General features: G+C 43.6%; 1 protein-coding gene across 2 annotated transcripts in view; it reads right to left on the reverse strand.

The window, feature by feature from the left end:
• The window catches only part of rad50 (RAD50 homolog, double strand break repair protein), a 40,549-nt gene extending 18,434 nt beyond the window's left edge, over positions 1-22,115 (reverse strand). The window contains exons 1-15 of one of the 2 annotated variants that reach the window (XM_055878890.1): positions 22,020-22,115; positions 19,011-19,162; positions 18,656-18,739; positions 18,272-18,423; positions 11,399-11,584; positions 10,395-10,599; positions 10,034-10,162; positions 9,461-9,626; positions 7,250-7,443; positions 6,879-7,085; positions 6,443-6,625; positions 5,976-6,133; positions 5,696-5,871; positions 3,739-3,976; positions 3,160-3,349 (exon numbers count right to left, since the gene is read on the reverse strand). In XM_055878890.1, coding sequence (XP_055734865.1) covers positions 3,160-3,349; positions 3,739-3,976; positions 5,696-5,871; positions 5,976-6,133; positions 6,443-6,625; positions 6,879-7,085; positions 7,250-7,443; positions 9,461-9,626; positions 10,034-10,162; positions 10,395-10,599; positions 11,399-11,584; positions 18,272-18,423; positions 18,656-18,739; positions 19,011-19,139 — 2,397 coding nt within the window. In that variant the 5' untranslated portion in view covers positions 19,140-19,162; positions 22,020-22,115. Of the gene's footprint in view, positions 1-3,159; positions 3,350-3,738; positions 3,977-5,695; positions 5,872-5,975; positions 6,134-6,442; positions 6,626-6,878; positions 7,086-7,249; positions 7,444-9,460; positions 9,627-10,033; positions 10,163-10,394; positions 10,600-11,398; positions 11,585-18,271; positions 18,424-18,655; positions 18,740-19,010; positions 19,163-21,455; positions 21,685-22,019 lie in introns of those variants that run through there. The other variant, XM_055878899.1, reaches the window with a different exon arrangement.
• Between the last annotated feature and the right edge of the window lie 3,960 nt (positions 22,116-26,075).

Raw genomic sequence — 26,075 nt, forward strand, 5'->3', positions numbered from 1 at the left:
GTGCCCACTGTGATATTCATATTTTTTTTGTTGCCCTTTTCTCCCCAATTTCGTGGTATCCAATTGGTAGTTAAAGTCTTGTACCATCACTGCAACTCCTGTACGGATTCGGGAGAGGCGAAGGTCGAGAGCCATGCGTCCTCCAAAACACAACCCTGCCAAGCCGCACTGCTTCTTGACACACTGCTCGCTTAACCCGGAAGCCAGCCGCACCAATATGTCGGAGGAAACACCGTACACCTGCCGACCGAAGTCAGCGTGCATGCGCCTGGCCCGCCACAAGGAGTTGCTAGAGTGCGATGAGACAAGGACATCCTGGCCGGGCAAACCCTACCCTAACCCGGACGACGCTGGTCCAATTGTGCGCATCCCAATGGGTCTCCCGGTCGTGGCAGGCTGCGACACCGCCTGGGATCAAATCCGGGTCTGTAGTGACGCCTCTAGCACTGCGATACAGTGCCTTAGTCCCCTGCGCCACTTGAGAGGCCGGACCACTGTTATCTTCTAACTATAGAATTAGAATAATCATTATTTTTCCATAATTCCAACAGTTCACCCAAGTGTTTAGATCTAAATGGCAATTGCAACATTTGGTTAAAAATAAGGCCTAGATTCTTTCCCCATATCTTTCAGCCCTACGAGGCAGTGTGGAAATGACCTCAAATGAGTGCAGGAAATGCAGAAATTGATGAAGGCAGAATTTTGTTTTATACCATTCAATTAAATGTCAACCAATCAGAATAGAGAGAGACCCCTTGAAATACTGTGATATCATATTTTGGCCATATCACCCAGCCCTACATTCAGTTGCCAAAACATTGAAAATATTCCTTTGTCTCTGTCAGGCCCACATGGGTAGACAATAGAAAAATAGGAAATTACTATGATTTTTTTTTCTCTTAAATGTTGTATATTACTTATTAAGTCATCATCTCATCTACGCTCAAGCAGTAGCAGCCAGATAACGTCCCTCTACTTCCCACACTGTTCTGTCTTTAGTCATTCTATTTCACTAGGCTAGCTGCAGAGCTGTCTAACAAAATCCTTTTCCTAGTTCATCAAAGATGATAAGGCATTCTTTCATGAACTATCTCCAACTGAGCAGGAAAAAACAGGCGTAACAGATTCCGGGCATTGCAGTCAATTACCACATTTCTGCTCTGAACTAGGTTGAATATTTGCTTAATAAAAACTACAACTCCTTTCAGCCCAGAGTCTCACATAGTTCTTGAGTTGATTAATCTTGTGAATTATTTGATTTCTCTGTAAAGAAACAGCGCGTTGGGCTCACAAATGGAATTCCAAATAATTTAACCAACGTTCGTCAGTTAGTGGATTTTATAAGCACATTTTTTTTAAACTAAAATTCTTATATAATTTGCTTTGTTGTCAAACTGAAAATTAGGCAATGTATACACTAAGTGTACAAAAATAATATATCCTAATATTGAGTTGCACCCCCTATGAACCTCTGAACAGCCTCAATTTGTTGGGGCATGGACTATGTGTCTAAAGCCTTCCACAGTTGTGTCAAGATGACTGGGTGGTGGACCATAACTGATACACACGGGACAATTGTGTGGAAAAACCCAGCAGCGTTGCAGTTCTTGACACACTCAAACTGGTACACATGACACCTACTACCATATGCCATTTACATAAGCATTCAGACCCTTTACTCAGTACTGTTGTTGAAGCACCTTTGACAGCAATTACATCCTCGAGTCTTCTTTGGTATGACGCTACAATCTTGGCACACCTGTATTTGGGGAGTTTTTCCCATTCTTATCTGCAGATCCTCTCAAGCTCAGTCAGGATGGATGGGGAGCCTCGCTGCACAGCTATTTTCAGGTCTCTCCAGAGATGTTCGATCGGGTTCAAGTCCGGACTCTGGCTAGGCCACTCAAGGACATTCAGAGAATTGTCCTGAAGCCACTCCTGTGTTGTCTTGGCTGTGTGCTTAGGGTCGTTGTCCTGTTGGAAGGTGACCCTTCACCCCAGTCTGAGGTCCTGACCAGGTTTTCATCAATAGCTCTCTGCACTTTGCTCTGTTCATCTTTCCCTCGAACCATCCACACAGCATGATGCTGCCACCATGCTTCACTGTAGGGATGGTGCCAGGTTTCCTCCAGACATGACACTTGGCTTTCAGGCCAAAGAGTTCAATCTTGGTTTCATCTGACGAGAGAATCTTGTTTCTCATGGTCTGAGAGTCCTTTAGGTGCCTTTTCGCAAACTCCAAGCGGCCTGTCATGTGTCTTTTACTGAGGAGTGGCTTCTGTCTGGCCATTCTACCATAAAGGCCTGATCAGTGGAGTGCGGCAGAGATGGTTGTCCTTCTGGAAGGTTTTCCCATCTCCACAGAGGAACTCTGGAGCTCTGTCAGAGTGACCATCAGGTTCTTGGTCACCTCCCTGACCAAGGCCCTTCTCCCCTGATTGCGCAGTTTGGCCGGGCGGCCAGCTCTAGGAAGAGTCTTGGTGGTTCCAAACTTTTTCCATTTAAGAAAAATGTAGGCCACTGTGTTCTTGGGGACCTTCAATGCTGCAGAAATGTTTTGGTACCCTTCCCCAGATCAGTGCCTCAACACAATCCTGTCTCTGAGCTCTACGGACAATTCCTTCAACCTCATGGCTTGGTTTTTTGCTCTGACAACTGTGTGACCTTATAGGCAGGTGTGTGCCTTTACAAATCAATTGAATTTACCACCAGTGGACTTCAATCAAGTTGTAGAAACATCTCAAGGATGATCAATAGAAACAGGATGCGCCTGAGTTCAATTTCGAGTCTCATAGCAAAGGGTCTGGAAAAACAAAAAATCTTTAATTTTTTTTTATACAAAAAAAAAAAAAAAATGTTTTCGCTTTGACAAAACATTTTTGTATTTAATCCATTATAGAATAAGGATGTAACGTAACAAAATGTGGAAAAAGTAAAGGCTTCTGAATACTTTCCGAATGCACTGCATATCATTTTATTTTTTTATTTTTTTTAAGAATACTCGCAAGAAATCGAATACTACGACCGTTTGGATATTCGAATAACCTAGCCCATCCCTAAAAGAAACAGAGAAAAACATTGACATCTCTATATGGTGACTTTCACATTAGGAATGAAGACCACACAGGCCGTGTTATGTTAATCATTATGTGGTCTGACCTGGTATCTGTCCATGAGGGAGATGTCCTGCAGGCAGGCCTTGGCTGTGTCCTCCTCTGACATCAGAGTGGACAGCAGGGTCTCCTGCTCCTCCACATCCCCCTTCAGCCTCTCAATGTCCCGGTTCACGTTCTGCAGCCGGTTCCTCAGCTCAGGAAGCTCCTTCTCCTGCAGCTCAGCAATAGACTGCCTGGTGGTTACCACAGCACAGAACAGGGCCTGGGTCAGCTACACATGTGGATCAACTGAGACAAGAGTAGCATATGGCTTAGGTGGAGAAAGGGTTAAGATAATGGGACATTTACAACAGTTTTGAGTGATATTTTTTCTGCCCCAGTCAAACAGCAGCAAGCCATACAAAATGACATATGTTTTTTACTTTCACATTCATCTATTATTAAGTACCAGAACATGATCCTCTCTCACAGGTTATGTGCAGCGGCTGCCTGATCAAGATGTGTGCCTCTGCATTGTACGGGCATCCACTACCATCTAGTGGAAGAATTGCAACCTAATCCAAAAGCCTATCGTCTACAATGAAAACGCACAAGCAGCTAGTACTCCCCGATTCATTCTAACCTGACAGGTTTGAGAGCCATCATGTCGTCCTTCCTCCTCTCCTTCCTCTTCAGGTCCTGCTCGGTGTTCTTCAGCTTGTCGGGGACCAGGCGCAGCTTGGACTGCATGTCGTTGATGACGTCCTGGAGCTCAGCCTCCGAGGGGAAGATGCGCTGGCACACGGGGCAACAGGGCTCGCCCTCCTCTGTCAGCTGACTGATGAACTGAGTGTACACGGCTGTGGCCCCCGCCAGCATGGCTGAGCGCACACACACACACAGACATGGTTCATAATATCTGACATTATTTAAAACAGATCAGAAAATATACAGTACCAGGCAAAAGTTTGAACAAACCTACTCATTCCAAGGGTTTTCTTGTTTAAAAATAAACTATTTTCTAAATTGTAGAATAATAGTGAAGACCTCAAAACTAGGAAATAACAAATGGAACCATGTAGTAACCCCCAAAAAATTATAAAATATATTTTGATTTAACATTTGAGATTCTTCAAAGTAGCCACTCTTTGCCTTGATTACAGCTTTGCACTCTTGGCATTCTCTCAACCAGCTTCATGAGGTGCACCTGTAATGCATTTCAATTAACAGGTGTGCCTTGTTAAAAGTTAAATTGTGGAATTTCTTTCCTTCATTTGAGCCAATCAGTTGTGTTGTGACAAGGTAGGGGTGGTATACAGAAGATAGCCTTCTTTGGTAAAAGATCAAGTCCCTATTATGGCAAGAACAGCTCAAAAAGCAAAGAGAAATGACAGTCCATTACTTTAAGACATGAAGGTCAGTCAATGCGGAAAATTTAAAGAACTCTGAGAGTCTCTTCAAGTGTAGTCTCAAAAACCATCAAGCACTATGATGAAACAGAAAAAGAAGATCGAGTTACCTCTGCTGCAGAGGATAAGTTAGAGTTCACTGCACCTCACATTGCAGCCGAAATAAATGCGTCACAGAGTTCAAGTAACAGACATCTCAATATCAACTGTTCAGAGGAGACTGCGTGAATCAGTTCTTCGTGGTCAAATTGCTGCAAAGAAACCACTACTAAAGGACACCAATAATAAGAAGAGACTTGCTTTGGCCAAGAAACATGAGCAATGGACATCAGACCGATGCAAATCTGTCTTTTCGTCTGATGAGTACAAATTGGAGATTTTTGGTTCCAAGCGCTGTGTTTTTCAGACGCAGAGTAGGTGAACAGATGATCTCCTCGTGTGGTTCCCACCGTGAAGCATGGAGGTGGTGGTGTGATGGCGTTGGGGTGCTTTGCTTGTGACACTGTCAGTGATTTATTTAGAATTCAAGGCACACTTAACCAGCCTGGCACCCACAGCATTCTGCAGCGATACGCCATCCCATCTGGTTTGCGCTTAGTGGGACTATCAACTGTTATTCAACAGCACAATGACCCAAAATACACCTCCAGGCTATTTGACCAAGGAAAGTGATGGAGTGCTGCATCAGATGACCTAGCCTCCACAATCCCCCGACCTCAACCCAATTGCGATGGTTTGGGATGAGTTGGATCGCAGAGTAAAGGAAAAGCAGCCAATAAGTACACAGCTTATGTAGGAACTCCTTCAAGACTTTTGGAAAAGCATTCCTCATGAAGCTGGTTGAGAGAATGCCAAGAGTGTGCAAAGCTGTCATCAAGGCAAAAGGTGGCTACTTTGAAGAATATCAAATATATTTTGATTTGTTTAACTTTCTTGGTTACTACATGATTCCATGTGTTATTTCATAGTTTTGATGTCTTCACTATTATTCTACAATGTAGAAAATAGAAAACAAAGAAAAATATTTGAATGAGTAGGTGTACACAAACTTTTGACTGGTACTGTGTATATATATATATCCATGGCCGGCAACAAACACCTCACAGTACGGGGATACATTTAATCACAAAAAGCTACAATACCCCTGGTATAAATTAAACCTCATATCCAACTCGTGGGCCTGTTAGTTACCTCTCTGCTTGGAGGTCTTCTCCAGCTCGTCCTGCAGCTTGCCCAGGTCCTGCTGGAAGTCCTGACTGCCACACACGTTGAACATCTTCTCCTCATAGCTGGCCAGCTGCTGCTCCTTCCTCCTGATCTCTGCTGTGATGTGGCTTTTATTCTGCTCCCCCGACGCCAGCTCCTTACTGCCAGCACAGAATCACATAGACCTCAGCAACTTCTTACTGTAACAACACGAACACAGAGCAGATACTGTATTCATTTGGCCGTGTTTGACAGAAGCACTCACTTGAGCTTGGCCAGTTTTTCCCTGGTGGAGTTGATCTCTTTGGACTTGGCGTGGATCCAGTCCTCCAGCTCCCTCTTCTTAGGGAAGTGACCCAGCAGGGACACCAGATCCTCATTGTGCCTCGACTTGATCTTCCTCACCTGATCTTCTTTATCTGTCTGAGGGAAGAAGAGAGTCCCACAGGCTCATGTTACCATTGGCCAGGTTGAGAGTCACCTCTTGTTCCTTGTCATGGGTCAGGTTTGGGCCACAAACTAAACAACGAAGCGTACATCTTGTATACTCAGGTAGTTGTGTTTATACTGAATATATATATATATATATATAGTTAAAATCAACAACGCAGACCTGAACAGGGCTCACCACATTTCTCACATCTCAATTGTGTAGATTATACAGCTTAAAAGATTGTCAATGTCATTTAGCATATGCCGGTATCTTTAATTCTTGTTCTGAGCTGACACTACCTTATCCTTCTTGAGCATGTCCATCTGTGTGCGTGTGGTGGTGTGTGTGTTAAGGGTCTCCATTTCACGGTCCAGCCGGCGCTGTGTGCTGTCCAGCTCAGTTTTGTCCTTCTGGAGCTCCAGCACCTCGGCCTTCAGCCCATCCACATTGGAGCTCTGCACCGCGCTCTCCAGCTCACGCTCCTGCAGAGAGACGCCACAGATATACACACAGGAATATCATGCACTTCAGTTTCCCCAACTACTACTATTTACTACTATAACATGTAGTTGTTTGCAGCTCTGGATGTTCCTTCGGTTGTCTAAGAAAACAATCTACGGGGACACACATTTAAACCCAGGCGTAAACCACATCTAGTGAACACTCCAAAACTTTATCTAGAGGATAAACAACACATTCACAGATAAAATCGCAGACAATGTGTTGTGCGCCTACCGCTTTGGTGAGCTCGGTCTCCAGTTCCTGCAGCCGGGAGGAGGAGCCCTCCAGTCTATGCAGGTCAGACTTGACGTTCCTCAGCTCCTGCTGCTTCTTAACCTGCAGGTCTTTCTTCAGCTCCATGGTCCTCTCCAGACCAGTCTTTTTGTCTCGTATCTCATCGATGCTCTGCTGCTTCATGGCCTCCTTCTCTTGTATATCCCTCTGGAACAGTTTGCAATACAGATGAATGGCTTGGAAGAACAAAGTTACACAACATGAAAAGGGCCAGGAGTCAGTTTAGGGTCCCGTTTCCTGACCGTTAAAACATGATCAATGGAACAAAGCTGCATCTTTCCAAACTTTGTGTGGACGGGACTTTCTCTTACCATGACCTGGTTGGCGGCCTCAGTCTCCTGGTCGAGTCTCTCTTTGACCTGGCGGTTGAAGCTCTGCAGCTGTCTGTCATTGAAGGGGGACCGGTCGTAGCCTTCCATCTCCAGATAGGCTGCCAGGACTCTCACCTGGGAGTCACGAGCCTTCATGTTCTGGGCATGGCGATCAGCCTCCAGCTGGAGACGACCTTAACGGAGGAGAGAAACACAACATGATCAATATCAGAGTAGCACCACTAATGATATTCAACATGATCTGTTAGGTTTATTGGTTGCGTGTGTAGACCAACCAATACACATCCGTCTCGTGCAGGGTTTCCCAAACCCGGGTCTTGGGGGGCCCCCCTGGCTGCACATTTTGGGTTTTGCACTAGCACTGCACAGCTGATTCAAATAACCAAAGCTTGACGAGTCGGTTATTCGAAAAAGCTGTGCAGTGCGAGGGCAAAAACATGCACCCAGGAGAGGCCCCAGGTCAGAGTTTGGGAAAACCAGGTTTGGTGCAGGGTCTCCAACAGGTAGATCGCAGCCCACCTATGAGTTGCTTGCCAATTCATTCTGAGAGTACATGCATTTTTTCACGTGTTGCATGCAAACTGTGATAAACAAAGCTTCTGGCAACTGCAGTCCCGTGTGGCTCACTTGGTAGAGCATGGCGCTTGCAACACCAGGGTTGTGGGTTCGATTCCCAAGGGGGACCAGTATGAAAATGTACGCTTTCACAATTGTAAGGTGCTCTGGATAAGAGCGTCTGCTAAATTACTAAATGTAAAATGTACTATCCAATCAAAGCCACATGGACATTATTCTACCCCTGGTTAGCCACCATGTATCAATATCTGCCAACTAATTTCCAGCAATATTGCCCATCTGTCTGCCTGTTTGGTGCTCGCGCCTCTCTCACACACACACTAAAACTATGAAATAACACATATGAAATCATGTAGTAACCAAATGTGTTAAACAAATCCAAATATATTTGCGCTTCAAAGCAGCCACCCTTTGCCTTAACGGCGTTTTCATGAGGAATGCTTTTCAACAGTTCCCACATTTGCTGAGAACTTGTTGGCTGCTTTTCCCTCACTCTGCGGTCCAACTCATCCTAAACCATCTCAATTGGGTTGAGGTCGGGTGATCGTAGGAGGCCAGGTCATCTGATGCAGCACTCCATCACTCTCCTCGGTCAAATCGCCCTTACACAGCCTGGAGGTGTGTTTTGGGTCATTGTCCTGTTGAATAACAAATGATAGTCCCACTAAGCACAAACCAGATGGGATGCAGAATGCTGCGGTAGCCATGCTGATTAAGTGTGCTTTGAATTCTAAATAAATCATTGCTAGTGTCACCATCCACACACCATAACACTTCATCCTCCATGGTTCAGTGGGAACTACACAAGCGGAGATCCGTTCACCTACTCTGCATCTCACAAAGACACGGCGGTTGGAACCAAAAATCTCCAATTTGGACCCCAGACCAAAGGATAGATTTCCACTGATCTAATGTCCATTGCTCCTGTTTCTTGGCCCAAGCAAGTCTCTTCTTATTGGTGTCCTTTAGTAGTGGTTTCTTTGCAGCAATTCAACCATGCATTCGATTCACGCAGTCTCCTCTGAACAGTTGATGTTGAGATGTATCTGTTTCTTGAACTCTGTGAAGCATTTATTTGGGCTGCAATCTGAGGTGAAGTTAACTCTAACAAACGTATCCTCTGCAGCATAGGTAACTCTGGGTCTTCCTTTCCATCTTGTGGGTGGTAGACTTCCCCCAAAAATCATGTCATATTAAAAATGTTTTGCATGTCAGAAATCAAGTTCTCAAGATGTATACCTTTCAAAATACAGCTGGTATGATGCTTTTTAGGGTGGAATTTCTCTTTAAGCATTGAAATGGACTCTTCCACCTTCCATTTTTGTTGTTTCTCTATGAATAATTGTAATATTGAGAATATAACAGAAACGAATACATGTCTTATACACCAAGGACCCGGGAAAGAGTTGCAGGGTAAAGAAAAGAAGAATGTGCCGATTTGAAAGCTCGCAATAAGTTTTTTTTATTTTTAAATAGCTCACATACTAGAAAAGGTTGGAGACCCTTGGTCTAGCGCATCGATAAGGCAAATAAACACTGAAAAATAACATGACTTATATGCACCCAACATAGAACTCTTCATGGTTATATAGTGTAGTCACTCCAATGTCACACCTTGTTCAACTAGAAGGTCGGACTGGAGGCGGTTGAGTCTCTGGCACTCTCTCCCGGCTCGTTCCATCTCCCTCTGGCACTCTGTGAACCTCCTCTCCTTCTCCTTCACTGTCCTCTGGTGATTTTGGTACATCTCCTGCAGCTGCTCATCTGAGCCCTGGAACACCTGAGTTCGGCCACGAAGCCACACAACAGGGCTTTAGTTACACAGGCCACACAGATGGATTGGAACAGGTCTTGGACATGACATGGACACAACCATTAAGGATGAAGGAAAGATGGATGCATGAAAGGGAGATAGTTCCAAAATGTTACAAGATATTGTCTGAATAAAGATCTCTACTGTACTGACTTGTCATCTGTAAATGTAAAGCTGAAGAGTCCAATTCGTTATCTAATAGCGCTGAGATTATAGTGCATTTCCTATATGCTAAATAAAGCTCTTCTCAGAATGGACTATTGGTTCTTTGTTAGCAGGTGTTGGGCTCACAAACAAACTTATAAAGGTGTTCTCCATTGATGAGAATGGAATAGTACCCTACACTATGTTCTGGTGAAATGCGTCTGTCACACCTGCTCCATTTTCTCCTCCAGTTCCTGGTTGTCTTCCTCCATCTGCTTCTTCCGGCTGTCTAAAGCCTTGATGTCGTTGTCGAGCTTCATCACTTTTCCCAGATTCTCATCAATGTCAAACAGCCGGTTCTGAAATAAACCAGGTAGAAATGCATAATAAGCGGTATAAATCTAGACTTTTTCCATTGCATGCCTACATTTAAATTGAGTTACTCTAAGTAGGCTATTTTTTAGACAGGACGAAAACAATTTGTTTAGCATCTAAATTGGCTTCTAAATAACACTCTATAAAACACTAACATAAGCAGATGTAAACCAATCATCTTGTCTAGAACTAATTCTCTATGGAATGAGGTCACACCTCCAGGGGTTCGATCTGGCCCTCTATCTTCTGTACGGCATCTTTGGAGGAGGCCATCTGGGTCTCCTTGCTGGCAAGCAGCTCCCTGATCTCGAGGGCTTTCTCCTTGTTCAGCTTCAGGAACTTCAGCTCCACCTGGCACTCTCTCACCTCGTTAGACTGCTTGAGCCTCAGCTGCCTCAGCGTCTCCAGCACCTTGATGTACCTGACAAGGGGAGGGAGGGAAAATTGTTGGTTCACAGCTAAATCCTTTATATCCATCAGGGTTGGGGTCAATTCCACACATTCTAATCTAATTAAATTACCTCTCGCTATAAATTCCATTTAATTCAAATTCCTCTCAATTCCATAAATGACATTCCCAATTCAATATGATCCCCAACAATTCCACTAGTTCCAATATAATTGCTTTCAGGCTGATCATGTCACGCTTCAAACAGCTTTGCTATACTGGAAATATAGACGTACAAGTGGAAACAAACTGTGGAGTAAATTTTTTATAATATTCGAATTCAATTCATTTATAAATATTCATATTTTTACAAATCAATTCAACTGTCTAATTCCAATTCAAGAATTGAATAAGAATTTCAAATTAAATTCCCTGGTGAAATAAAATCAAAGTTTGCCACGTGCACCGAATAACAACAGGTGTAGGTAGACCTTACAGTGAAATGCTTACCTACAGGCTCTAACCAATAGTGCAAAAAAGGTATTAGGTGAACAATAGGTAAGTAAAGAAATAAAACAGTAAAAAGACAGGCATATACAGTAGCGAGGCTATAAAATGTAGCGAGGCTACATACAGACACCGGTTAGTCAGGCTGATTAAGATAGTATGTACATATGGTTAAAGTGGCTATGCATATATGATGAACAGAGAGTAGCAGTAGCTAACACAACATGCTGTTGTGAGTAAAGCAATACTAACCACAGAAAAGACAGCTAAGTTCCAATAAAAATGGTCAGAAGTGTGACTCTGAACAACACTACTCTAAGAGTACCTTGTAGCTGAGAAGATAGCATCAAATTTGTTCTTGAGGGGCTTCCCTTCTCCCAGGGGCCAGTTGGACTCCTCTTGGTGACAAAAGATGACATGGTCGAGGACAGCTTTGGACACACCCAGCGCTGAGATCATCTCTCTGTCCAGCTCTGCACATTTGGAGCTCAGGCTCACCTTCTCTCCATGCCTGGGAAAGCATCAAAGTTTAAAAAATATCCAGTGCAGTCAAAAACACACACACACGTTCAAAAGTTTGGGGTCACTTAGAAATGTCCTTGTTTTTAAAAGAAAAGCACATTTTTTTTGTCCATTAAAATAACATCATATTGATCAGAAATACAGTGTAGAGATTTTTAATGTTGTAAATGACGATTGTAGCTGGAAACGGCTGATTTTAACGGGATATCTACATACGCGTACAGAGGCCCATTATCAGCAACCAGCACTCCTGTGTTCCAATGGCACATTGTTTTAGCTAATTCAAGTTGATCATTTTAAAAGGCTAATTGATCATTAGAAAACACTTTTGCAATTATGTTAGCTTAGCTGAAAACTGTTGTGCTGATTAAAGAAGCAATAAAACTGGCCTTCTTTAGACTAGTTGAGTATCTTGTGCATCGGCATTTGTGGGATTGATTACAGGCTCAAAATGTCCAGAAACAAAGAACTTTCTTCTGAAACTTCGTCAGTCTATTCTTGTTCTGAGAAATGAAGGCTACTCCATGCGAGAAATTGCAAAGAAACTGAAGATCTCGTACAACACTGTGTACTACTCCCTTCACTAAACAGCGCAAACTGGCTCTAACCAGAATAGAAAGAGGAGTGGGAGGCCCCAGTGCACAACTGAGCAAAAGACAAGCACACCAGTGTGCTTCTTAAAAAAAAAAAAGACATTTCTAAGTGACCCCAAACTTTTGAATGGTAGTGTATATACGGTACTAGGGATGCACGATATATCAGTGAACATATCGGAATCTAGTCTAGTATAACACCCCGATGTGCAAAACCGATTTCAAAGCTGACGTGCATACCGACATACATGCTATGGAACGCCATTTGTGTCTTTGCGTGTCAAAAAAGATACAGTAGCACTGTCAAAGCTGTACAGAAAAGTCTGCAAACAAGCAAACACCGGCCACGAACGATGCGTTTACAATACAACGTTGGTAGTAAAGCATAATTTGTTCGACCGCAACTTCTGGGGTAGCTTGCTTTAGCTTGGTACCTAGCTAGCACCAATACAAAACAGCCTGAAAACAATGACCAGTAGAACCTGCAGTCATTTTTAGTATTCTTAGCAATGATTTAGGAATCCTTGTGATTAAGTATTAGCTAGTTTGCCACTTGTTGTTCGCCTATTGAAATTGAGCTAACGTTATAAGCAGCCAACTAGCTTCATCTGGCTAGTGAGGCTTGACCGCACCAGGTTGAGTTGTAAAGCTAGCCACAATAAGGATTAGGCACAATAGTGGAATTTGCAGTTTGCAAGATGGTCCGACTACCATTAATCAAATAACTGTCTTATAAATTAGGGTTATTTTAGATGACAACTAGCGATATAGTTAGCTAGCTAACTATAGCTACTGAAACAAGTTTTGTGTATCTTTTTTGACACACAACGACCCAAACGGCATTCAATAGAAATCCTGGTTGAGAATGAAACGACTGAACAAATGAACAACAAGTAAGTGAAATAAATAGGTTTTGATTATGTTTCTGGTAATGGGGACATGTCAATGCCAACAAAATAACTTTTTGGTCAGTGTGGTGTTTTTGTAACCTTTATTTAACTAGGCAAGTCAGTTAAGATCAAATTCATATTTACAATGCCGGCCCGGTCGATGCTGGGCCAATTGTGCGCCGCACTATGGGACTACCAATCACAGCCGGATGTGATACAGCCTGGATTCAAACTAGGGACTGTAGTAGCACCTCTTACACAGACGCAGTGCCTTAGACCGCTGCGTCCGTGTGTTTAACTATTTAACTGTTCTAGAATGCTTAAAAAGGCAACTAACATTGTAAATATCGGTATTGGTTTTATTTTGCAAGGAAAATATTGGACATCGGCATCGACCAAAAATGTCATATCGGTGCATCACTATACAGCACCAGTCAAAAGTTTGGACACACCTACTCATTCAAGGGTTTATCTTTATATTGTAGAATAATAGTGAAGACATCAAAACTATGAAATCATGTACAGTCGTGGCCTGTAAAAAAAAGTTTTGAGAATGACAAATATTAATTTCCACAAAGTTTGCTGCTTCAGTATCTTTAGATATTTTTTTAATGGGTTTCCATGGCCGAGCAGCTGCAAACAAGCATGCAAATCCCCATGCACAATGCTAAGTGTCGGCTGGAGTGGTGTAAAGCTCGCCACCATTGGAGCAGTGGAAACACGCTCTCTGGAGTGATGAACAATTCACCATCTGGCAGTCCGACGGACAAATCTGGATTTGGCGGATGCCAGGGGAACACTACTTGCCCGAATGCATAGTGCCAACTGTAAAGTTGGGTGGAGGAGGAATAATGGTCTGAGGCTGTTTTTCATGGTTTGAGCTAGGCCCCTTAGTTCCAGTGAACGGAAATCTTAATACTACAGCATACAATGACATTCTAGATGATTCTGTGCTTCCTACTCTGTGGCAACAGTTTGGGAAATGCCCATTCCTGTTTCAGCATGACGATGCCCCCGTGCACAAAGCAAGGTTCATACAGAAATGGTTTTCGAGATAGGTGTGGAAGAACTTGACTGGACAGAGCCCTGACAACACGTAGGGCTGCATGATATGAGCAAAAAACAACAACTATATATTACAATTGTGATTTGACTTGTGATATTGATCAAAACACCTGGGGGAAATTGTTGGAATCATGGAAATAATGATTATTCTAACTATATAGCTAGAATGTAATCGTGGGCACTTTGAATACAGTTTTGTTTGACATGACAACGAATTATAAAGCCAAGAGGTGTTCATAGAATTAGAATACTAATAGGATCACTACAGAGGTGTTATTGTGACAGGGTAGGAACCAAAGTGTTGGTCAGGACCTTATAATCTTTGGCTACATTAAATATTCTACTTTGCTTCATGCAGCAGACATACAGTTGAAGTCGGAAGTTTACATACACCTTAGCCAAATACATTTAAACGCAGTTTCACAATTCCTTACATTTAATCCCAGTAAAAATACCCTGTCTTAGGTCTGTTAGGATCACCACTTTATTTTAAGAATGTGAAATGTCAGAATAATAGTAGAGAGAATCATTTATTTCAGCTTTTATTTCTTTCATCACATTCCCAGTGGGTCAGAAGTTAACATATACTCAATTAGTATTTGGTAGCATTGCCTTAATTGTTTAATTGGTTCAAATGTTTTGGGTAGCCTTCCACAAGCTTCCCACAATAAGTTGGGTGAATTTTGGCCCATTCCTCCTGACAGAGCTGGTGTAACTGAGTCAGGTTTGTAGGCCTCCTTGCTCGCACACACTTTTTCAGTTCTGCCCACAAATTTTCTACAGGATTGAGGTCAGGGCTTTGTGATGGCCACTCCAATACCTTGACTTTCTTGTCCTTTAGCCATTTGGAAGTATGCTTGGGTATGCTCATTGTCCATTTGGAAGACCCATTTGCGACCAAGCTTTAACTTCCCGACTGATGTCTTGAGATGTTGCTTCAATATATCCACATCATTTTCTTTCCTCATGATGCCATCTATTTTGTGAAGTGCACCAGTCCCTCCTGCAGCAAAGCACCCCCACAACATGATGGTGCCACCCCTGTGCTTCACAGTTGGGATGGTGTAGGAGACAGAACGCGTCTCCTTCCTGAGCAGTATGACAGCTGCCTGGTCCAACGGTGTTTATACTTGCATACTATTGTTTGTACAGATGAACGTGGTACCTTCAGGAGTTTGGAAATTGCTCCAAAGGATGAACCAGACTTGTAGAGGTCTACAATCTTTTATTCTGAGGTCTTGGCTGATTTCTTTTGATTTTCCCATGATGTCAAGCAAAGAGGCACTGAGTTTGAAGGTAGCCCTTGAAATACATCCACATGTACACCTCCAAATGACTCAAATGATATCAATAAGCCTATCAGAAGCTTCTAAAGCCATGACATCATTTTCTGGAATTATCCAAGCTGTTTAAAATGCACAATCAACTTAGTGTATGTAAACTTCTGACCCACTGGAATTGTGATACAGTGAATTATAAGTGAAATAATCTGTCTGTAAACAATTGTTGGAAAAATTACTTAGGACATCTACTTTGTGCATGACGCAACTGACTTGCCAAAACTATAGTTTGTTAACAAGAAATTTGTTGAGTGGTTGAAAAACGAGTTTTAATGACTCCAACCTAAGTCTATCTAAACTTCCGACTTCAACTATATATTGGTTGTCACGCTCAACTAATAAAGCATAACTTTGCGCAAGCCATTTTACAAACATTTGAATGCCGAAGGTGACGCTCTCGATGGTCACAAATCGAAGCGCGCTGTTCGCAGCTGTTTGACTAGGCTACTAATATTGCCTGGGATTTTCAGCATGAAAAATGACTTCTAGATCAATGACTGTCAACATAATTATGTGATAAGTTCAACACTGATGGAGAGGGCAGCTGTATTTTCGGAAGGAAGAGAGAAATTAATTTCAGCCCCAATAAAAATTGGTGAATGGGCGATTCGTAACATTTGAATAGATTTTCTGACCAATGCATGTTGCATTTGGATTGCATCATTTGGATCGGTTTGGGGTCCCGCGGACCAATGCACTCCTATCTTACACATCTGAACCGGGACTGATGTGTAGCGGTGAATCATTACATCCCTAATATGCGTGATGTAAAGAAAATACAAAAATAAATGTCTGTCTCATAACATTGTCATAAATACGGTCTCCAGTCTGTAGGCTACAGAAAAACCACATAGTAAAGAGTAGTAGCCTGTAGGCTACATGATTTTAGACATAGAGTCCTGTGTGTCTCAGTTGGTAAAGCATGGCTCTTGCAATGCCAGGGTTGTGGGCTCGATTCCTATGGGGGACCAGTACGAAAAAAGTAAGAAAATGTATGAACTCACTAGTGTAAGTCACTCTGGATAAGCGTGTCTGCTAAATGACAAAAATGTAAATGTAAAAATAGAGAACAAGCATAGTTTAGGTGCAGCAGGTACCCTAGCGGTTAAGCGTGTTGGGCCAATAACCTACGGGTTGCCGATTCGACTACCTGAGCCGACTAGGTGAAATATGTGTTGATGTGCCCTTGAGAAATGCACTTAACCCTAATTGCTCCTCTAAGTCGCTCTGGATAAGAGCATCTACTAAATGCCTAAAATGTTGTTTTTTGTTTGTTTTTATAAAGATTTATGTTAGAGGACTCTCCAACAGCACACTGGAGAGGCGCTCTGGGCATGGACAATATAAAATAATTTTGAGGCCCTGACTTCAGCGGGCACAGCTTATCATGGGGCGGCAAAGAAGCTCACCTAAATAACCCATAATATGGATGTTAATACCAAAAATAAATTTGACCGGTCATGCTTATCGGTCTATAGGTTAATTGGCATAATTGTGCTGCGTGTGTATTTGTTGTCATGCATCTTATTTATCACACGTGCACAGAGCCTAGTTTGAGGAGCGGAATATCCTATCACCTGTCAGACAGTGCGACAGTAGCTCCTCAAAAAGCATGTACTGGAATGAAACCTGCTTTTGTAAGCCCAGTTATTGCGCAACAAATAACAATTCTAAATGCAATCGCGTGTTAACTTTGCTGGCTACGATTAAAAAGGAGCTATTTCTATATCTTAACTCGTAATTAAAGCATGCCACCCATTTGGGTGCATAGGCAATAGCCTGTTTACCGCTGACAATCAGCACGTGCCCCACCACTTTGCAATGGGAGCTTGAGGCAGTAGAATTGTTTGAAACCTGAACGTTTTACTTTACTTCAAATAATGAGGAGTGTCTTACCTTGTCTCAAAGTAGCCTTGCCAAATCCATCCATAGAAACGAGGAAATTATTTTAGAAAGACTTCCGCATGCCATTAACCAGCAATTCTCTTCTGTTCTATTGGTTTTCAAATCAACTTTATTCCGTTGTCCAGAAGCCAAAAGCACAATCCTAGTCATATTAGAAATCCGTCATAGTTGTTGCTATTGGATTACCCCACTAAGTTTCTAACAGAGATGTTCATCTCTGTCACATATGGAACTGCTCACATTAGGTACGCTAATTAGAACTGTGTTTCCGCTAATTGCATTTTATTAGCTGCTTCATTACAATAGTTGCATGTTCAAAAATAGGCTATAGCCGTTTGACTATAAGACGAAAGGCTTGCTATTGTTGCATGTTTCCATTAAGCTCTTAACAAAAAATGTCCGGTCCTTGTATGCATGCATAGTATCAGAGGCGGCGGCGAAGCAAGAGTCCGAAATAAGCCCAATGCGTTTCTATGGGTTTATTTTGGGCCTAAGCTTGTCGCCTGCCTTACCGCCTTGGGACGACTTACATTGCTAGGGCGGAAATATAAGCATCTCGTCATTATATACAGATCTCTGATAGTATGTTCTGTTTTTTTGACAGTTTGTTTAACGGGTTAATGAAGGTCAATTAGTCGGCGGCAAAATTGACCGAAATGTATATCCCTAGTCCATATAATGTGTATATGTTTTCGGAGAGAATTATGTGACACGTTGTGTTGTTGGAGGTGTGTCGATCAGCGTAGCTCGGAAAACATCCCCCCCGTCAACTTTCCACCCTAGGCACCTACCTAATGGGTGGGCCGGTCCTGTGTACAATATAGTGCCTGCCACTTCTCTTGAACATATTCTGTGGTTAAGGTAGAGTGACACTTAAACTCACTTGATCCTGGTGATGACCCCCTCCAGACTTCTGAACTCAGTCTTCTTGCCCTTCTGCGTTGCCTGCATGGACCTTTGAACTGCCACCTTCTCTCCATTTAGATCGGTGAACTGCAGTCGGATCTGAGCTCGCACGTCAGTCTCATGAGCATCCTAACACACCAAAGACAATATTAGGTACCTCTTATGCATGACAACCAGGGCCTAGGAACTGTGTATGTCAAGGAGGATGCTATGAAAACGAGTCCTGGGTTTTCGCTGACGAGAAAAAAACTCCAGGCCTTTGTTATGAATAATGTTGACAAACATTCATATTTCTCTGCTTTGCATTGATGTATGAACAAACGCACTTGCAAAGCCAACCAAGACAGACAGTGGCCCTCACCTTAGGATCATGAACAAATGTATTCCCTTTGCTTCCTGGGGGAAATTCACCAGCTGTTACATACTTCAGACACTCAATGATAGTCTGCGGCCAGAGGGAAAAAAGTGGATTAAAATAAGTCCTTGAATGTACCAGCATAGCTAACTGTCTGCAATGCACACCGACCAATGGAAGCAGGCTAGGTCAAAATCATGCAATACTGTGCATCTCGCACCCACTGTCCCATCAAGAAGTGTGATAACGGTTTGCATTTATCGCCTCACGATCCCTTTCTATGGTAATGTCAACGAATGTGATACAATTTTTTTTTTTTTGCAGGGCAGCATACAAGTTGTATAAATCTCATGCAACCTACCGTTTTACCAGCACCATTGGGTCCCACTAACACAGTCAAGGGATTAAAGAATGATATGACTTGTTTGTCTTTGTCTTCCACTCCAAAGCTCCTCACACCGAGGATGCTCATCTTCTCAATTCTGGACATCTTTGCACCTTTATTGGGTTCAGCTGGGGAACAAAAGCTTAAATTAGCATTCTCAGCAGATGCCAAATTCTAATAGCAAAAGTAATGTAATTACTGAATGGGCAAACATGCATGTAACTGGCTCGTGAAAACACCCCCTAGTCTCGTGTGACCCCACTGACAGTTTGGGTCAGATCTTTGTTTAACGTTCGCTATCTAACCTATCCTGTGATGTAATGCGTTTAGCTCTACACAGTGTACAAAACACTAAGAACACCTGCTCTTTCCATGACAGACTGACCAGGAGAAAGCTATGACCCCTTATTGATGTCCACTTCAAATCAGTGTAGATGAAGGAGAGGAGACAGGTGAAAGCTGCGCTATGCAGAAATCGCTCCACCATTTCCTAAAATTCTAGTGTCTAATTTCAATGTGACAAAACAAGCATGTACAGTGCTTGGATGAAAAAATAACTTATAAAAAAGGAAATTAAAAAATACTCAGCAATCTACACACAATACCCCATAATGACAGAGTAAAAACAGGTTCAGACATTGTTGAAAATGTATACAAAAAACAGAAATACCTTATTTACAGAAGTATTCAGACCCTTTGCTATGAGACAAAATTGAGCTCAGGTGCATGGTGTTTCCATTGATTATCCTTCATTGGAGTCCAATTATGGTTAAGTCAAAAGATTGGACATGATTTGGAAAGGCACACACCTGTCTGTATAAGGTCCCACAGTTAACAGTGCATGTCAGAGCAAAAACAATGCCATGAGGTTGAAGGACTTGTCCGTAGCGCACCGAGACAGGATTGTGTCGAGGCACAGATCTGGGGAAGGATACCAAAAAAATGTCTGCAGCATTGAAGGTCCCCAAGAACACAGTGGCCTCCATTCTTAAAATGGTTGAAGTTTGGAACCCCCAAGACACTTTCTAGAGCTGGCCGCCCAGCCAAACTGAGCAATCGGGGGAGAAGGGCCTTGGTCAGGGAGGTGACCAAGAACCCGATGGTCACTCTGACAGAGCTCCAGAGTACATCTGTGGAGATGAGAGAACCTTCCAGAAGGACAACCGTCTCTACAGCGCTCCACCAATCAAGCCTTTATAGTAGAGTGGCCCAACGGAAGACACTCCTCAGTTAAAAGCACATGACAGCCCACTTGGAGTTTGCCAAAAGGCACCTAAAGACGCTCAGACCATGAGAAACGTGATCATCTTTGGCCTGAATGCCAACCGTCATGTCTGGAGGAAACCTAGCACCATCCCTATGGTGACACATGGTGGTGGCAGCATCATGCTGTGGGGATGTTTTTCACGGCAGTGATTGGGAGACTAGTCAGTATCGAGGCAAAGATGAATGGAGCAAAGTACAGAGAGATCCTTGATGAAAACCTGCTCAGGACCTCAGACTGGGGCGAAGGTTCACCTTCCAACAGGACAACAACCCTAAGCACACAGCCAAGACAACACAGGAGTGGATTCGGGACAAGTCTCTGAATGTCCTTGAGTGACCCAGCCAGAGCCCGGACTTGAACCCAATCGAGCATCTCTTTGGAGACCTGAAAATAGCTGTGCAGCCACGTTCCCCATCCAACCTGACAGAGCTTGAGAGGATCTACAGAGAAGAATGCAAGAAACTCCCCAAATACAAGTGTGCCAAGCTTGTAGTGTCCTACCCAAGAACACCCAAGGCTGTAATCACTGCCAAAGGTGCTTCAACAAATTACTGAGTAAAGGGCCTGAATAATTTTAATAGATTTGTAAAAACCTGTTTTTGCTTTGTCATTACAGGGTATTGTGTGTAGATTGATGAAAAAAACAATTTAATCAATTTTAAAATAAGGCTGTAACCTAATAATGTGGAAAAAGTCAAGGGGTCTGAATACTTTCCAAAGGCATTATTTTTCACTTAAGAAAAATAAGTGTTAACTGCATTGTTGGTTAATGTCTTGTAAGTAAGCATTTCACTGTAAGGTTGTATTCAGCGCATGTGACAAATACAACTTGTTTTGTATAGTGTAGATTATCATTGTACAATCCAAACAGCTGTGAAATATATTTTCCATAACCTAAAATATTGTATTTTCTGCTGTTAAAGGTTGGTGTACAAAACTGAAACGAAACTTAACGGGAAGAACGGAAATAAGCTAACAGAACACACATACCGTTTCTTAGACTTACCTTCAATAAAAAACAACACATCTAGAACTCACATTTCTATGTGAATTTGGTCGGGTTGGCCAAAAAGTTCAACCTTGATACAATTGAGACATGGATTGCGCATGTGTTTCATTCAACGTTGAACGGACAAGACAAAATATCTAAGTACCTTTGAATGGCTTATGGTAGTAGCTGCCATGCACTCCGGCTTGTGTCAAGAAATGCAACGCTGCTGGGTTTCTCACGCTCAACAGTTTTCAATGTGTATTAAGAATGGTCCACCACCCAAAGGACATGCAGCCAACTTGCCACAACCGTGGGAAACATTGGAGTCAACATAGGCCAGCATCCCTGTGGAACGCTTTCGACACCTTGTAGAGTCCACGCCCCAACAAATTGAGTTTTTTTTCTGTGAGGGCAAACTCAATACTAGGGAGGTGTTCTTAATGTTTTGTACACTGTATATTGCAACCTAGAAGCTAGCTATTAATTTGGAAACATTGCAAACGCACCGTATCGATTTGGACATGTGTGATTTATCAACAGCAATGAGCAGATAATGTCTGACAAGCTAACGTTACTGGTAGCTAGCTAGCAAGCAAACTTGGAAAGATAACGTTAGCTGAGAGACCAACAGCGAATTACTTTTCACTATTTAAAGAAAGACCAACACTTGCAATGAGAAGAGTGTACGAAGGCCTCTTGAGACAATAAAGCATGTCGAAAAAATTACCTTATTTTTTTACCAGCGAAAGTTCTTACTAGACTTGCCGCGCTGACCAAAACCTTGACGTCGCAGCATCCGCTCATCAAACGAAACTACCGGTGTTATTACTTTTTTTGTCCAGTAGAGGGCAGGCACAAACTATGTGGGTCAGATGTGTTGTGGCATAGGAAGAAAAAAATACTTGATATCTTCGTCTTTGAGATTTGATTGGCGGATCGCATCCAACTTTTAGGTGCGTACAGTGCCACCTACTGTACTGGTGTGTGAGGCCATTCAAAGCCTACCTACATTATTATTTGATACAATAATAACTAATAAAAAAAGGAAAATTGCCCTCTCTCTTAAAAACCACACCACCCATTCCAATATTTAGCTCTATCTAGTCCTACTCCAGACCAACGGTCTGAGAGGGCATATCACTGCCACTCAACACCCCTTACAGCTGTTCTGCAGTAAATCCTTGCAATCCCAAGTAATTCCTGTTTGTCCTATATTTTATGTATTTTGATTTTTAATCCCAGCCCCCATCCCTGCAGGAGGCCTTTTGCCTTTTGGTAGGCCATCATTGTTAATTTGTTCTAAACTGACTTGCCTAGTTAAATAAAGGTTAAATAAAAAAATTTTATCGGCCGCTGCCACCACAACCTCTATTTTCTGTGACTTTCGATCCATCCATTTCTGCAGCACAATTCACAACCATGTCTATGAATGCTAAAAATCCCACTTAACTGAAACACATAATGTATACTTCCCATCAGTCTCTCTTGATCTCTGCCTACTCACAGGAATCCTGTACTACTCTAACACTGGCAACCTCAATCTGCCTCTCTCTCACCGGACACCTGCAATCTCCAGCCCCATGGTCACCCCCAAAACGAACACACACAACTTTCTCCACCGATACCACACATTCCTTTGTCAAATTCCCTCCTGCACACTTCTCACATCTAGGCATCTCCCTTCTACACACTGCTGATATATTTTCGTAACATAAGCTCTCACAGGATAACTGACTACCTTAACCTTATCTGGTGACTACTCAGCATGACAGATAATGTCTTTTCCATTTCCCCACCGGATCTACGTCTCACCAAACAGCGGGTGTTACGAACACTGAATCTTCCATTTCAACTGCTCCTCCTCAACACTTAATGCCACCCCCGTTATCACCCTGCACCGGAGAGAAAAGCATATCACAATTATTGTACCTAATCTCGCAATCCGTAGCGCCTGCTCCCTCTGGGAGGAGGAAACACAATAAATCATCACAAGTCCACTCTGAGTTACCTTCACCAACTCAACAGTCCCCAACCTCTCCTCCACCTAACTTTACACCACATATGGATCAACCAAAAGGCAAGGAATCAATTCTCTCTACAAATCTCACTCCCATGGGAACAAAATCATCCTTATCATCCCTGGCCTCGCTGCAGGTACTTCACCCTCACTCTCAACAAGTTCCATCACTGAACTACTGGAGATCGTATCCCTGTTTTTGCACTTAACGCCCAACTTCCTCACCTCACTTCTTCCCTCTACACTCAACTTCTTCTCAGCAGTCATCACTGCACCTGCCACCACATTTAATTCATCCTTACTCTCGTCATGTTCCATTTCCTCCTCAAGATTTTCCAAAAGTTCTGTGCGATCCTCCATTCCATATTCACTCAAAACATATTCAAAGTTTCACCTTTTTTTCTTGTCCATCATCTTTTCCTTCACCAGATTTTCAGAAGGCCCCACTCCATGCTTATTCATAATATTCTGTGTGGGAATACTTGGGAACAGATGTCTTAAATAAAAAATAACTTGGAGCTGATTTCCTGGTGTTTTTATAGTCTTATGTCCGACAATTATACTTTTTTTTGCTCAGAAAACTTGGGGGGACAAATAAAACCACCCGCAGGCCGTCAGTTTGGGAACCCTGACCTAGGTTGTGGCCACTGGCCAGAGGGGTATACTACAAAGTAGGTTCAATGTGTTTTTGGTTGCTGAGTCAAATCAACCATGCCCATTTCAAGCATATCTTCAAAAAATAATTTGTTAGATAACCACCGACTGTAGCTATGTTTACAACACACGTTACCTTCCTTACAAGTAAAAAGAACACCAGCATAGACTAGCATAATGACTGTTGTGAACTTTTTTTATTGACATCTTTAGTGAGCTAGCCAGCTAGTTAACGTTAGCTCATGGTTTGTGTAGTCATACTTTTTCATGTGGTGACATGCTAGCTAGCATTAGCCCATCAGCGAAGGGATATTTAGCTAACGTTAGCTAATTAACATTAACTCACCGTTTGTGCAATCAGACTTGCTAGCTAACATAAGGCCGGCACCATGACAAGGATAGTTGGTTAGCTAACATGTCACCACTTAGAAAAGTCTGACTACACGAACGGTGAGCTACTGTTAACTAGCTAGCTATCTAAATATTGCCTGGTGGGCTAGCTAGTTAGCCACATTGGTTGGCTATGTAAGGCCTGGGTGTCGGAGTGTGAAGTCAAGCGCAGGAAACAGCAGATGCAATAACAAATGTTCTTTAATGAACACGGAGAAACTAGGCCACCCTACTAACCCACTGGGTGTGCTCCTTAAACAACCCCAGACACGGGGGAAAACGAACATAGTCCAGCAAACACGATGCACGAAACAAACACCACTACTTACTAACAAACAATCCCGCACAAAGAAACGTGCGGGCCGGCTGACTAATAAGCCCCACTAATTACACCCTAATACAAAACAGGTGAACCCAATAAACACACAGGGAGGGGGAGGAAAGGATCAGTGGCAGCTAATAGGCCGGTGACGACGACCGCCGAACGCCAACCGAACGGGAAGGAGAGCCTGCCTCGGTCGAAGTCGTGACAGTACCCCCCTCTGACGCGCGGCTCCCGCAGCGCGCCGACACCGGCCTCGAGGTCGACCCGGAGGACGAGGTGCAGGGCAATCCGGATGGAGGCGATGGAAATCCCTCAGCATAGACGGATCCAAAATGTCCCCCACCGGTACCCAGCACCTCTCCTCCGGACCGTACCCCTCCCAGTCCACGAGGTACTGCAGGCCCCTCACCCGTTGTCTCGAGTCCAGAATGGCCCGTATCGTGTACGCCGGGGACCTCTCGATGTCCAGAGGGGGAGGAGGGACCTCCGGTACCTCACCGTCCTGCAGGGGACCAACTACCACCGGCCTGAGGAGAGACACATGAAACGAGGGGTTAATGCGATAATAGGAAGGGAGTTGTAATCGATAACACACCTCGTTTATTCTCCTCAGGACTTTGAAGGGCCCTACATACTGTGGACCCAGCTTCCGGCAGGGCAAGCGGAGGGGCAGGTTTCGGGTCGAGAGCCAGACCCGGTCCCCCGGTACAAACACGGGGGCCTCACTGCGGTGGCGGTCAGCGCTCCTCTTCTTCCGTCCACTAGCTTGTTGGAGAGATTTCTGGACGGCCCTCCATGTCTCCTTGGAACGCTGCACCCATTCCTCCACCGCAGGAGCCTCGGTCTGGCTCGGATGCCATGGTGCCAGGACCGGCTGGTACCCCAATACACACTGAAAGGGGGACACGTTAGTAGAGGAGTGGCGTAGTGAGTTCTGGGCCATTTCGGCCCAGGGAATGTATCTCGCCCACTCCCCTGGCCGGTCCTGGCAATACGACCGCAGAAACCTACCCACCTCCTGGGTCACTCTCTCCACCTGCCCATTACTCTCAGGGTGATAACCGGAGGTCAGGCTGACCGAGACCCCCAAACGCTCCATGAACGCCCTCCATACTCGGGACGTGAATTGGGGGACCCGATCAGAAACGATGTCCTCCGGCACCCCGTAGTGCCGGAAGACGTGGGTGAATAATGTCTCCGCAGTCTGTAGGGCTGTAGGCATACCGGGCAACGGGAGGAGACGACAGGACTTCGAGAACCAATCCACAATCACCAGTACCGTAGTGTTCCCCTGAGACGGGGGAAGATCGGTCAGAAAATCTATGGACAGGTGCGACCAAGGCCGTTGTGGAATGGGGAGGGGTTGTAACTTCCCTCCAGGAAGGTGCCTAGAAGCC

Source organism: Salvelinus fontinalis, chromosome 2, assembly GCF_029448725.1.
Source record: "Salvelinus fontinalis isolate EN_2023a chromosome 2, ASM2944872v1, whole genome shotgun sequence".
NCBI classification, from domain to species: domain Eukaryota; kingdom Metazoa; phylum Chordata; class Actinopteri; order Salmoniformes; family Salmonidae; genus Salvelinus; species Salvelinus fontinalis.